Source organism: Rattus norvegicus, chromosome 2, assembly GCF_036323735.1.
Source record: "Rattus norvegicus strain BN/NHsdMcwi chromosome 2, GRCr8, whole genome shotgun sequence".
Lineage (NCBI taxonomy): Eukaryota > Metazoa > Chordata > Mammalia > Rodentia > Muridae > Rattus > Rattus norvegicus.
In genome coordinates this window covers 59495687-59510402 of record NC_086020.1, presented here as the reverse complement: position 1 = coordinate 59510402, position 14716 = coordinate 59495687, and the positions used below count along the sequence as shown (strand labels likewise).

The window sequence follows — 14716 nt, the reverse complement described above, 5'->3', positions numbered from 1 at the left end:
CATACAAGACAGAGACGGGAAAGGCTAACTGGTTCCAGCGCCGAGGACTGTTTTACACTGTGACTGATCCTGCTTTATTGTTTGGCTGAGGTAGCTGGGGGAATACAATCTCTGAGTCCCTGGGTGTGTCGATTCCTTTATAGATTAGATAAGAACAATCGATGAGCTTTTAAATGCTGAGAAAGCTAATCAGAACCAAAAGGGAGTTGTGTTGGCCCCAGCCAAGAAGTAACACCAAGATAAAGGCGCCCACTAAACTTTCCTCTACATTCCTTGTTCCCCTGTTTCTCAGTTTAACAATCTGGTTTTTCACTTCCTGTCGGTGGGTCAACTCTCTTTCAACACACACTCTTTTTCTCCCTTCCCCACCTCTAATTCCCTCCCCAAAGACTAAATTTGGCACACTGCAACTGATCAGAAAGTAGACTTGAATTTAGCTTTTAAATATATTCTTTTAAAGAGTAAATAAGATTCATATTTAATTTAGAAGATGTTAAGGTTCAAGCTCAGGACAAGAGGATGCGGACACATCAAAGTGGACTTGGCCTCCAGATTCTCCCAGCATCCCTCAGTCCATACTTGTTATAGGCCTGGGTCGTGGGTGCTGCAAAGGGAATTCCATCGGTGGCCATGACTGCAACATCTGGAGTTCATCATAACTGTAGATCAGGGATGCAGGAAGCAGTGCTCCAGGACCCATGAGGTGTGACTGTTTGGCAGGGGAGGCACCCTTTGAGGCAGGTTTGAGGATGCTTTGCCTGAGGTCACCAAGGCCGTGGCTCTGGTACTGATGCTGGGTATGCCCACAGTGGTCCCATGCAGGCATAGGCTGCTCACAGTGGCCATGCTCCCAGGCAGGGTGACGCCTGAAGACCTGGCTTTTCTAGCCACCAAATTAGATTCTAGAGTTCTCCTCTTCAGCTGCTTCTTCCCCTCACCTTATCAAACCATCTCTCTTCACCTACTCACTAAGTGTCCTCTCACCCAGGTTTTGGAATCAGAGGAATGAAAAAAGGAAGAGGAAAGGAAAGAACAGGACTGCTCCTGGGTACGGTGGAATAGGAAGTTTATTGTATATATGAGGGAGAGCACAGACAGAGGCAGACACATCTGGAGGAGACTAGAGTGGACATGACCCTCCACTATATGAGGAGATTGGGAAGGGAAAGGAGAGAGGAGAATCAAATACAGCAACCAGGAGGCCAAAGGTACAAAAAAGGGCCAGTAACCAAATTGTCTGGATTATATAGGGAAGAGTGAGCCTTTAGGTGGAGGGCAGCCCAGTCCCTAAGCTGGAGAGTTCAAGGTAGGGTATGCTAGCCATACCATGTAACAGGTTGGGACTGAGGGCTGCTGGGAGAACCTGGAGACCAGGTCCACTTTGATATATTAAATAGGAACCTCAGCTGCTTGTGCCGGATTTGAAACTTAACAAGAAATAGGTGAGCAGGGTTTATTCTGATTGCTTTTTTTAAAAAATGCATCTTTTTAAAATTCATAATTTTGTGCTTGGGCTATGAACTTGAACCTCAGGCCCATTCCAAATCTTGGGCCTTTTGACCCTAGGAGGTGAACACTGGATTGGGCCTGCACTTTATCCTGCCGTCGCTGTTCCTCTAGGAAGCTGGGCCAGGTTAAACTGGTTTTCAGTGTCTATGCTGCTTTCATTTTTTTTTTCGGGGCTGGGGACTGAACCCAGGACCTTGTGCTTCCTAGGTAAGGGCTCTACCACTGAGCCAAATCCCCAAGCCCCGCTGCTTTCAATTTTTATGGGGCCTTTTTCTTCCTCTTTTTTCTCCATCTTTATTAAATTGGGTATTTCTCATTTACGTTTCAAATGTTATTCCCTTTCCCGGTTTCCAGGCCAACATCCCCCCAACCCGTCCCTGTCCCCTTCTCTATGGGTGTTCCCCTTCCCATCCTCCCCCCATTACCGCCCTCCCCCAAGAATCCCGTTCACTGGGGGTTCAGTCTTGGCAGGACCCAGGGCTTCCCCTTCCACTGGTGCTCTTACTAGGCTATTCATTGCTACCTATGAGGTCAGAGTCCAGGGTCAGTCCATATATAGTCTTTGGGTAGTGGTTTAGTACCTGGGAGGGGATAGAGAGGCAAAGTTTAGAACAGAGGCTGAAGGAACACCCATTCAGAGCCTGCCCCACATGTGGCCCATACATATACAGCCACCAAACTAGATAAGATGGATGAAGCTAAGAAGTGCAGGCAGACAGGAAACACATGTAGATCTCTCCTGAGAGACACAGCCAGAATACAGCAAATACATAGGCAAATGCCAGCAGCAAACCACTGAACTGAGAACAGGACCCCTGTTGAAGGAATCAGAGAAAGAACTGGAAGAGCTTGAAGGGGCTTGAGACCCCATATGAAAACAATGCCAAGCAACCAGAGCTTCCAGGGACTAAGCCACTACTCATGGACTTACCCTGGGCTTATTGAACTTCCTTTTCTTCTGCAAGGGACAAGCCTTGCATGGGAAGAAAGGGTAACCCTGCTTGACATCTGACATGTTCTGCACTCCACTACAAACATCCTTTGGTTAACTTTGGATAAGTGGAGCCCAGTTGTAGAATCAGATCATGGCCATTCAACATTCTGGAGACAGGGTGTCGTGGTCATCTTCATAAGAATGGCATACAGGAAGATCTATTCCATAGCAGGAAACACAGCCCAACTGTAAAGAAGGCTATTTTGGAAATTGCAAACGAATCATCCAGTGGTTGGTTGCTAGTTGTGATTTGGGAGGGGGAGGAAAGACAGAGGAGGCCCTCAGCTGGGGCTCTGGCCCTCAAAGAACTTCCTCTCATTAACCCGAAGCTATTGACCGCCGCCGCAGCGGGCTCTCCTATTAGTGAACTCGCCTACTTTCCCACTATTAGGGTTCCTGGTGGTGCCACTGGATGCCTGCCCTGCCGGGGAAGGCATGTCTTCCCACAAGACAGAGGATTATTTTCAAAGGTAGCTCTACAGGTATGATCAAGAGTCTCTAGTCACCTTACTGTCCCCTCTACCCAACACACACTTGTCTTTTCCCTGCTATTTTCCATGGCCCCGGGTTTTCTAAATCTTGGCAGGAAGACAGTGATCCCTTTGTGCTGGCCTGTTACAGTGAGGTAACCAAAGAAAGGGTCTTGGTCTGGGGCCGTCAGCTGTTACTAATCGCTATTCCCCTGCCTGTCGCGGGTCCGCTCGCCTCCTCCTTTGCTCTGCTTAGCACACATAAAGAAGATGAATTACTCTCTGGTTCCTCTTCAAAAAAGCATATTGTGTGGTACATTCCAATACTGTGAGCAAAGGATGGGCTAATGTGAAGGGTAAATGGGTATCTAAATCACCTCGCAGGGGGTCTCGCACCCGCAGCTGGGAGCCTCTGAGAGGAGAATTTCAGAGTTGGCCCCTGAGACCATTTCCGGTGACCTTGCTAAGAGTGACAGGAAGTCCCTGGGGTAGGCTCCAGAGTAAACAGCATCACCAGAATTACAGGGCTGGATTAGGACCAGAGCAGAGAGAGGGAAGTGTGGGCTCTCAGGGATCTCACTGCCTGAATAGCTAAGAGAGGGTACTTCCAACCTAAGGTTAAGCCAACAGGCACTTTGGCTCTAATATAAGAGGTAGCAATGGTGGACCTCAGTTTCCCTTCCCTGCTTCTTCCTATGTAAGTTAAGAAACAAAACCAAACAATCCCACCACAGCTATAGTGGGAGAAAAAGGACTGTCTGTTTAGTCCTCAAAATCTGAGGAGAAAAGTGATTTCGCTTTTTCTGCCACTAATAATATTGTCCGCTCCAGTGAGTTTTCCATTGACCAATCTTTCAAAAGGAGTGTTTCTCGTTCACTTTCCGGCACTTCATTTTTCTAGGGAATGCTGGAGCTCGAAGATGTGTTAACGAGTTCTTAGGAGCAAATTAAAAAAAAATCGATTTTCCTGACAATTTTTATGCCATCACAAGCAACAAAGTATTATCCTCCTGTTACCTTCAAGTATATAACCTTGCAGAGCTAACAGGCATTCCAGAATAACAAAGTGGCAGGTTCTTCCATATGATGATCGACCATCATTAGGAAGGAAGTTTTGGCTGATGTGAAGATACTTATAACTGGGCTGTCAGAGAAAGCTACAAAGTCTTTGTTAGCCCTTGTGGAAATGATTTAACTTTCATGAATGACTCAAAGTCCACAAGTCTCAGGAGACTGAGAGACAAGGGTTGTCATGACCACAAGCCAATTGCAATTGCAAGCCATGGTATGTTCTGGGTCAGCCAAAGCTACATAGTGAGACCCTGTCCCAGAGAGAGGGGTAGGGAGGGGGAGGCGGAGGGGGAGAAAGAGAGAGAGAGAGAGAGAGAGAGAGAGAGAGAGAGAGAGAGAGAGATTGGAGCAACTATAAGGATGAGTATCCAAATTTGGATCCCCAGAACGCACTTTAAAAGCTGTCAGTGAGATCCATTCTGTGTTGGACATTTACTCCTGGGCATGAGGCCTGTCCTGTAGTGTGGTTGGTAATCTAGAGACACTCCACTTGACAAAGCTGATTTTCCCAGGTAGCAATTACAGATGATTTCATGGTTAAGCATTGGGCTTTATGTGTACTTCCTGTTCTCGGTGCTGGGATCTTGTCCAGTTTGAACTCGTGCAGGTCTAGTGCATGCTGTCACAGTCTCTGTGAATCTATGTGCGTTAGCAGTCCTGTTGTGACTGGAAGATACTGTTTCATTAGGCTCATCCATCACCACTGGGTCCTAAGATCCTTCTGCCTTCTCTTTTACACCAACCCCTGAACCCTGAGGGGAAGGGCTGAGGGTCTCAAAGACTCTAACTCCCTGCTCATTGTCTAGAGTCTGTGTTAATTTAATTCACATCTACTGCAAAAAGAAACTTCTCTGAAGAGGGTTATCAAGCACTAATTTATGATGTAACAATGTATTGTTAGGACTCTTTTTGTTTCCACACTTATCTAATAGACCAACAGTAGTAAGTTTTCTCCTATGACCTATCCCATTTCAGGTTTTCGACTGCTTTAATGTTCTCAGGTGTGGATTTCATCTCATGGAGTGGGCCTTAAGTATAATCAAAAAGTACTTGGTTACTTTTTTTATTTTTGTCTTTTTTTAAAGTTATTTTTCATTGGGGGGGGGTGTTTTTGCGGAGAGACAGAAAATAAATGTAAAAATGCACACATACACACATACATCACACACAGAAGAAATGACCTTTCCAGAAAACTCCACAAAGTGAAACTTTTCTGAAGACCAACACCCTATTCCCTTGGCCTCTTCTCCTGAAAACAAGCTAGTTCTTAGGTCCCTGGAACATGCCAGAGTTGCAGGCAGCCCCTGCTGTCAGCTGAGCGAGCATATAACCAATGCTTGTAAATCTGAGCCTGGATGATAAATTCTTCCTACAGTGTGGCCGGCACATCCATATTCGTGGCTGGGAAGCTGAAGATGGCTCCAGCAAATACTGCTCATCTTTACCACACGTCATACATTCTAGTATCTTCTGTGCTAGTTTCTTCTGTTAGTTGATTTAAAAAAAATAAAAGTCATGACTCACTAAATCGACTTCGCAACCTGAGAAGTAAGCACCTTTTCTTTAGAACTCACCTTTCTCTGTCTACTTTTGCTGTTTGCTTGTTTGTTTATTAACTTAGTCACTCTTCTGTTAAAGTCTTGAAAGATAGAACAGTAGCAATTACCTGTGTTTACGGGCTGGATTTGTGTGTCCACTTGACCCAAGCTGGGGTTGTCACAGAGAAAGGAGCCTCCCTTGAGGAAATGCCTCCATGAGACCCAGCTGTTAGGCATTTTCTCAATTTATGATCAAGAGTGGGAGGGCCCAGCCCGTTGTGGGTGGTGCCATCCCTGGGCTGGTGGTCTTGGGTTCTATAAGAGAGCAAGCTGAGCAAGCCAGGGGAAGCAAGCCAGTAAGTAACATCCCTCCATGGCCTCTGCATCAGCTCCTGCTTCCTGATCTGCTTGAGTTCCAGTCCTGACTTCCTTTGGTGATGAACAGCAATGTGGAAGTGTAAGCTGAGTAAACCCTTTCCTCCCCAACTTGCTTCTTGGTCATGGTGTTTGTGCAGAAACCCTGACTAAGACACATCATGTGCCCACCTGAAAGAATGGAATATATCGGCAAGCAGAGAGACTAAGACAGGAATGTACAGAGGCTGCCTTAGACTTTCCACTTTGAGATGCCCAGGCTGACCTTGAACTTGCATTCCTGAGCTCCGGAACAGCTAGATTGTACACTACCAGTCTCAGTATGAAACATGCATTCTTTTTCTTTTTTTTTTCTTTTTCTTTTTTCTTTTTTTCGGAGCTGGAGACCAAACCCAGGGCCTTGTGCTTGCTAGGCAAGCGCTCTACCACTGAGCTAAATCCCCAACCCCTTGAAATATGCATTCTTTACCATTAATTCCAAATCTGTCCTTTAAAGACTTACTTGAAGGTAAATAGAATCATAGAACTTGGCATTTTCTTTGCTATCTATTCTATAAAGAGCCAGAAGGAAAAATAGTGTAATACAAAAGATGTTTGCATGATTGTAGTCAGGGATTTAAAATGGCTTGCTGGGTGTTCACTCCCTCAACCCACTGCCCTTTCTCTATGAGCTTTTGACCTTCTGGTCACAATCCCTTTGTAGGTGTATGTTTGTCCAATACTCAGCAGTGAGCAGCAGGTCAACATACCAGAACTCATTCCTCTACCCAAAATAGAAATATAAAATAAACTGTATTTTTTAGAGTTTAATTTTCCTACCTTTAGAAATCGCATAACCTTGTATTCCCGTGAATACGGTACGTGTTCATCTTTGAGTTCTTTGCTGTAAGTTTGCCCATCTTGAAATTCTAGGAGGGCTGGAAACAGGCGGCTTTCATTAGATGAGTGTTTGAGAGTGCGTTGCAGAGAAGGAGCACATCTAAAAATCTCCGAACCGAAGCAGAGCGATCGTCTTGAATCAGCATCTGCCATCACCCTTTTTCTATCCCCCACTGGGCCTGGTCCAGGGCCCTTGGTAGAACAATGCAATATCATGAGGATATGTGGAAAGACAATTCAAACCAGAAGGTCGCTTTGGATTTCTTGTTCCAAAACCAGAGACAGGAACTGTGAGGGGAAGCAGACTGAAACGTGCTCATTTGAAAGGCATACATTTTTTAGCAGATGGGAAAGTGGAATCCATGAAATGACAGAACCTTGGGAGCTTGGAGTTATTTATGTTCCCCTTTAAAACTTGGCTGAAGACATATTTCATTTATCCAAGTCATGGGGAGCATTGTATCAAAAAAGAATTTAATTTACAATTCAGAGTTCCACGTAGTAGGCTGGAAATACTCCCTCCCTTCCCCCTCTAAAGTATCTCATGAATTTTGGTGCATTTTCATTGTGATAAACTGATTACCAAAAGACATTCTTCGTAAGTAAAACAGTTACTTTGTATTTGCTTTGAGAAGTTTTCGTCATATCTTCAAGTGACTACCACATCAGACACACAGGTGTTTGTGGCAATTTTTAAATCTTTGATATTCTACCCATCCTGTTATATCTCTGTTCAGTACTTAACTCTTAAATATATCAAAGATTTTCAGAAATAGTAACTAGCATGAAGGTTGCTTATTGATGAATAGATTTCTCAGAAGTGAAATCTGCTCACAGCTGGAAAAATCCATTACCCTCCACCCTCCATTACAGCATGCCTGCCTGCTCTAGGCCACTTTCCCAGGAGTGAATGGAGGCTCTCACTGCAAGCTCATCTTTCTAGCTATTTCACCCAGTGACTAGGAGCACTCAGCTTGGCCCTTGGGTAGATCTAAGGCATGGAGGGAACAGAGGCTTTCTGTAATGGCATCCCTATAATAGGGCCCTCCTCAAGCCAAGGACTGTATCTCAACCTAACACATGAAGGCTAGGGAGAGTCAACATGGGTAACAAGCAAGCATTATGTGGGCAGCTCCCCAAAGAACGTAAAGCCGGAAGACAGTCTTTCAGAACAATGGTTTCCATCTTGCCAATGAGCTTTAACATGGGGCAAGTTACTTGCTTCTCTGAGTTCTTGTTTCTTTACCTACAGAAGAACAGTACCGATGATATCTGCATTTTGCCATGCCATGGAGTTAAATGAATATATACCATTAGGACTTTATGAGTGTGCCTGTGGATGAACTTAAAGGTTAATTCAAAGTATACAAAATGTACGGGCATATTGTGTGGTACTTTAACAAGAACACAATAGAGAATTTCTTTGGATTCCAGGACTCTGATGGCTTTTTCCTAATAAAGATGTTTGTGATGTCAACGAGCAAAGAAACCAATGAGCTCACTGTCTTAACAACTGGAATGTGTTTTTCAGACATGTTAAGCTCAATACACACCCCCATACCCAAGTAACTTCCCATCTCCCCACTGCCTCGATGCCCTTTTCTCCCCTATATTTTAGACTAAATGACAAGGATCTGTGTGAACTTTCCCTCTGTAAACATTTGGGACATTCCTGCCAAAGTCCCCCTTTCCACAAAGTGATTTAGTGCCTTAACCTTGTCGCAGACTCTCTTTACGTGTGTTTAGTCTCCGCCGTAGAACTTGGTCTCTCATATTTCAGCAGTTGGGGAGAGAGGATGGTTACAGAGTTCAGGTGTGGGACAGGAAGAACAATTGCTGCTCACTCAAGGTTTTGTCTTCTAGAATTCTCCTATCACAACTGGGGCCCCACTAGCTTCAAGGCTATTATGCGAGGAACAACTTGTATACTTCTCCCTGTTTTCCTGGCAACAACACATGGCCTTGTTTGATTTATTTATTATATATAAGTACTCTGGAGCTGTCTTCAGAGACACTAGAAGAGGGTATCATACAGATGGTTGTAAGCCACCGTGCGGTTGCTGGGATTTGAACTCAGGACCTCTGGAAAAGCAGTCAGTGCTCTTAACCACTAAGCCATCTGTCCAGCCCCTATGGGCTTGTTCTTAATGGAGTCTTTAGCTTTACAGGCTGGAGTATGCCTGGAGTAGAAGTGAGCAAGTGGCCCTGTGGACACATCATACTCTCTTTAGAAGGACTTTCCTGGAGAATTGGTTAGCGGAAGCATCTTCTTTGGTTGAAACAATAGCAGTTCACTTTCTCTCAGAACTAAAGGGCCAAAATGCAGAAGTGGTCGAGTCCTCTCCTTTGATTAGTGGGACTCATTTTGTGTTTACTGCTAAGAAAATGCCTTTCAGATGGTTGTCTTGATCATTTCAGAATGTATGAAAAGATACTTTTATGTTGGTTTTCATTCAAAACATTAAAAAAAAACCCAAATCATTTTCTAAAGTTTCTATCTCTTCACTGTGGCTATTATGATAATATTCCTATCTCTTGGCTAGGGTGGGGGAAGGATATGGAATCATCTTCTGTCTGCAACTTTGGACCCCGTTGCTATCTTTTTTTTTTTTTTTTGGTTCTTTTTTTTTTTTTTTTCCGGAGCTGGGGACCGAACCCAGGGCCTTGCGCTTCCTAGGCAAGCGCTCTACCACTGAGCTAAATCCCCAACCCCAGGTGGAGCTCTCTTTTTTTTTTTCCTTTTTTCTTTTTTTCAGAGCTGGGGACCGAACCCAGGGCCTTGAGCTCGCTAGGCAAGCGCTCTACCGCTGAGCTAAATCCCCCCTCCCCCCCCCCCCCCCCGTTGCTATCTTGACCACCAGTGTTCTCTCTAAATAGTTATAGGTTGACAGTCATGGGCAGAAGCATGACAGAAGACTTCTGAGAAGGACTTCAGGATAGGAGGCAAAGGAAAAGAAAGCCTCCTCTCGGAGGAAGAAAATCCTGTCGCCTGGTACCTCCCAGCCCAGATAGCAACTATTGCACTTAAACCCCTCACCAAACAGACAGGGCCAGAGCCGGAAGGCTGGTAGAGCGCAGTGCTGTCCAGCCAGGCAATCCTGATAGAGCACGCGCCTCCTCCTGAGCTAGGCAGTTACAGCCAAGTAAAGATAGTTTGGCTCATGAATCGGACCTGAGAGTGAAAATGGGAATAAACACTTCCGCCGAGAACAGCTTAGTCCATTTGTAACTGGTTGAAGCTCTGAGTGATGCCATCTCAGAAAATGGATATCTAACCCTGGGTTTCAAGGATAAGAGGTCAAGCTCATGCACCAAATAAAGTCAGTCAGCATCCTCAACTGCGAGATCGTCTCAAGCAACACGTTTACCAAACCTAGTTACATACAGTCTAAGTCTGAGTCCCCAGTCCATTCTACTTGCTAGTCACTAAAATCTTAGACTTTAGGTGCTTTAAGTAAGTGCTTATGAAATTTATAAATGATATAATTAGAATATTATTGGAATTATAAGTTGAAAGTCATAACTTTAATTCTTCCTTCAATACCTTTGTATCAACATTTTTAGGCAAATCGAATCAGTTACCCAACAATCATAAATACTTTTTCAAATACTTATCCTAAATACGCTTGTGTAAATGTGGGCACTGATATCTGTCATTAACGGGAGAAATAACTCAGTAGTTTAGAGCATTGGCTGCTCTTCCAAAGGACCCAAGTTCAATTTCCAGCAGCTCACAACTGTCTGGAACTCTGGCTCCAGGGAATTCAACACCCATACATACACATACATACATACATACATACATACATACATACATACATGCAGCTGTACATGTATGCACATTAAAAAATAAATAAATCATTTAAAAAAGAAATACACTATTATGCTTTCTGATCTTCCAGAGGACCCAAGTTTAATTCCCACTACCCACACTGGTCAGCTTACAACTGCCTGTAAATCTAGGTCCTGGGAATCTGATACCCTCTTCTGGACTCTGAGCGTTTATATTCACACACATACCTCATGCCTGCATGCACGTATGCACACATGCACATAAGTAAAAGTAAATCCTAAAAAACAGTAAATAACAGTTTGATTAGATTATATAGTAATTAGATTTCAGTATTGTAATAGAATTGGAGAAGATAAAGAAGGCAGTGGAGAAACAGCTGAGCAAACAGGAGAAGCCATGTTATTATAGCTGATGGTTTCTTCTTTCCCATTGTTTTACAGACCAACCAACCCTGAGGTATATCTCATTAGCCTACACCATTGGGAGCCCTTAAAAACCAAACGCCCTTCTTCCCCTTGATTGACACTTAGAGTTTACCTTAAGTACACACTGAGTATGTCTTGAAAACAAGGAGAACCATGTTTAACCTGTCGTGAGATAGACTATGTGACAGGAAAGAAGAAAACGGGGTACAAAAACGACAACTCCACAAAAATCATTTATTAAATGAGATTTCACATGAGATGAGACAAAACAGCAAAGAAGCAAGAGAAGACCTTTAGCTTTTAGGACCCAAATGTTTGCCTGAAGTGCACATTGAAGACAGTCTGGCAAGTGCTCATAATGAAAACAAAGGTTATAGAAGAGACTCCCAGAGGCCTACCTTTTCATGATTACATATGAAATAATAATTCTTCACAAGGTAAACTCAGCCTATCCTGATGGAAATGAGTTAAGAAATTCTATATACATATTCACACTCACACACAAACTGCTTACACATGTAGTAGGTTTCCCAACTAATAATAACAGAGGGAAGAAATCAATGGCACCCTAGGCTTTTTGGGAAGCTGGTGTTACTTAGCCATGTGAAATCAACCCCTGGGGTAAACACTGGTGATCATGTAGTCACCGACAATGTCTCACAGGTATTTCTGGGAGGGATGAGGAAAGTGAGGGTAGGAGGAAATGCTGATCCCCATAGTCTTTCACCTGAGAACCCCTTGGACTGACTTCCTGAAAACCTTCTGTTTGCCTTCCTCAGGAATGGCGGCCCTAGATAGTAAGGCATCTGGGAAGATGGGGATGCGAGCTGTGGTCTATTACATGACTACCACCATCATTGCTGTGGTGATCGGCATAATCATTGTCATCATCATCCACCCCGGAAAGGGCACGAAAGAAAACATGTACAGAGAAGGTAAAATCGTGCAGGTGACTGCCGCAGATGCCTTCCTGGATTTAATCAGGTATGTCCTTCAAAACCATCCCTGGAGTGTGTACTCTGACTGCCCGATCCCTCTTAAATTTTGCAAAGCCAACTGAACTCCCAAAGAGGGTTTTGACAGAACCAGCCTTGTCATGCTTGAAACAGAAGTCTCATGTTTCCTTTCTTCGAGCAGAAGTTGATACGGATATGTCTTCTGATCCCACGTAAAGCACATGAGATGACAAAGTGGCTGACCCGGAGAGCCCTGCTGTAGGATTCAAAACTCTTGGCACTAAGTTCTCTCCACTGTGCACTTGGATAATTCTTAATGTTCTTTTCCCAAGTCTTACTCTGTAAAGTTTTTAGCAAAGTGTAACCTGTTCCTTAGACTCCCAACTTAAAATTAGTAGTCGGTATCATCGTCCATTGCAAACAACAGTGCGGGTTCATCAGGGACTTCAGTGTCCATCCGACCACTCCTGACTAATGCTCCCTCTTTTATACTATTTGTGAAAGACATATTTGGCAGACAAGTAGTGAAACTCTGAAGGATGCCCTTCAGTAGTGTTCTATAAACAACTAGATGCTGATTACAATTGAGTCTTATCTAACACTTGCAATGGAGTCGAAGATCATCAACGGACGCCCCAGTTTGAGCCTGGCATTTTCCTTCTTTCTCTCCATACCCACCCTTGCACCAGTCCGCTTCTAGCAAGAAGCACTACATCTTCCGAAGGAACTTTGAAAGTCAGCATGTGGTACAAACTATAACTGGGCACTGGGCGACCATGGCAGGAGAACCACAGGTTTGAGGCCTTCCTCAGCCAGGCTACCTAGCAAGATCCTGTCTTTAAACAGAGTCTGGGAGGCTCCAAGGTATAATGAGACAAGTAGGGATCTGTTTTGTCGTCACCCCGTCCGTGAAGGGACACAGGAAGGAACTGTTAGTGGAGCCCAGAAAGCTGCAGCTGTGGGAGACAGGCCTCAGAGTAGGTGCTCGTCAGTCAAAGTGAACCAGGGTGCTGATGGAATACGTATATGGACTTTTTGTTTCTCACTACTCTAAGCTGCCCACTTCCTGGAAAACTAGGAATTGCATGGACCATAACCTAGGAACCACTATGTGTTCAGCTTCAAGTCACCATTCCTGTTTTTCCATTTGCTACTTGATTTGCTGCAGTCCTCACCTTAGACACAGTGAAGCTGTATTTAAGGAACAATGTTACTGTTGGGGAAGTTTTGCAAATAACTGCTGTTTTCTTTGTAGGAACATGTTCCCACCCAATCTGGTAGAAGCCTGCTTTAAACAGGTAAATACTCTCCCGCTACTAAGTTACCTTTTACATTTTTCTTGGGGGATTAGAAAGGTGGCTCAGTCATAAAGAGCACTGTCCACTCTTCCAGAGGACCCCAGGTAGGTTCCCAGCACCCGTGTCTAGTGGTTCACAACCTGCAGGAACTTCCGCTCCAGTAGATCTAACACTTCTGGCTTCTTTAGACACACACACACACACACACACCACACACACACACACACACACACACACACACACACACACAATTAAAAATAATAAAATGCAAATTCCTCTTGGATGCAGCAAGCCAATAGGGCCCTCTTCTCTTGCCTTCTCATTTCTCTACAGTAAGAAATACTTCTCTGACCAACCATACGGAAAGCACCAGGATTACCTGGGAAACGTGGGTGACAATGGTCCTTGACTTGTATTAAACGTGGCCTAGTTGCCAGGCACGTTCATCCTGCACATGACGGCACATTGGGTCTGTATGTTTATTGAGGCCCTCTCTTTCTTCCCCTCCTTGTGCACTCCTGTGTAAAAATGCACTAAAGCAAGCAAATTTAAATATAAATACATGCATTAACAACTTGCTTTAAAGTTAGACTATTCTATTTCTGGATTTGATTTAAGAATCATTGACCTACTTATTAAAGTCTATGAAGAGCCTTAGGGATTCTAAAGAAGCTCCAGATCAGAAAGGGATGGTATTCTCGTTTGTGGACTGTGTGCTGTGTGCCAAGCACCAGTGTTACATTGAGTCCTTGCACGGACATGATGAGTATCACTGTCTCCACTTCATCCATGCGACTGCTCACTTATAAGAATGGGGGATTATGTAATGGGCACAAGTTCTCACTAGCAGTAAATGGCAGACCTCCAAATTCAGAGCTGACTGTTCTAACCTCTTCCTACCACTCCACTGTTCCCCAGAGAGCAACCCAGAGAGACTCCCACCTGGAGGCTATGGTAGGGTCTAGCCCCTTGTGCCTCACATCTAAGCAGTTCTTGGACACAAATACCTTCTAGCATTGAGAGGCATAGTTCATTCTAACCCCCTGGATTAGTAAAGCTTTGTTGCCCAAGCTATGCAAGGGAAAACACAGCAGATTAAATTCTACTTCCTAAATGCACCTCCATGTGGTATCAAATCACCTAATCTTTCGGCTTGGGACATACAAAATAAAACCAAACCCTGACCTCATCGAGCACTGTGTTTTACATATGTCAGACAACATCTCCTACACACACACACACACACACACACACACACACACACACACACACCCTTAGACTATTTGTAAAAGCTGATGCACAAGCAGAAAGAGAGAGAGAGAGAGAGAGAGAGAGAGAGAGAGAGAGAGAGAGAGAGAAGTCAACAGAGGGAAAGAGGATAACAATTCCAAGGCTAGCCTGGGTTACA

General features: G+C 44.2%; 1 protein-coding gene across 4 annotated transcripts in view; it reads left to right on the top strand.

Moving 5' to 3' along the window:
- The window catches only part of Slc1a3 (solute carrier family 1 member 3), a 75102-nt gene that overhangs the window by 47406 nt on the left and 12980 nt on the right, over positions 1 to 14716 (top strand). For 3 of the 4 annotated variants that reach the window (NM_001289941.1, NM_001289942.1, NM_019225.2), the window contains 2 exons: positions 11834 to 12038; positions 13266 to 13308. In NM_001289941.1, coding sequence (NP_001276870.1) covers positions 11834 to 12038; positions 13266 to 13308 — 248 coding nt within the window. The remainder of the gene's footprint in view (positions 1 to 11833; positions 12039 to 13265; positions 13309 to 14716) is intronic. The other variant, NM_001289943.1, reaches the window with a different exon arrangement.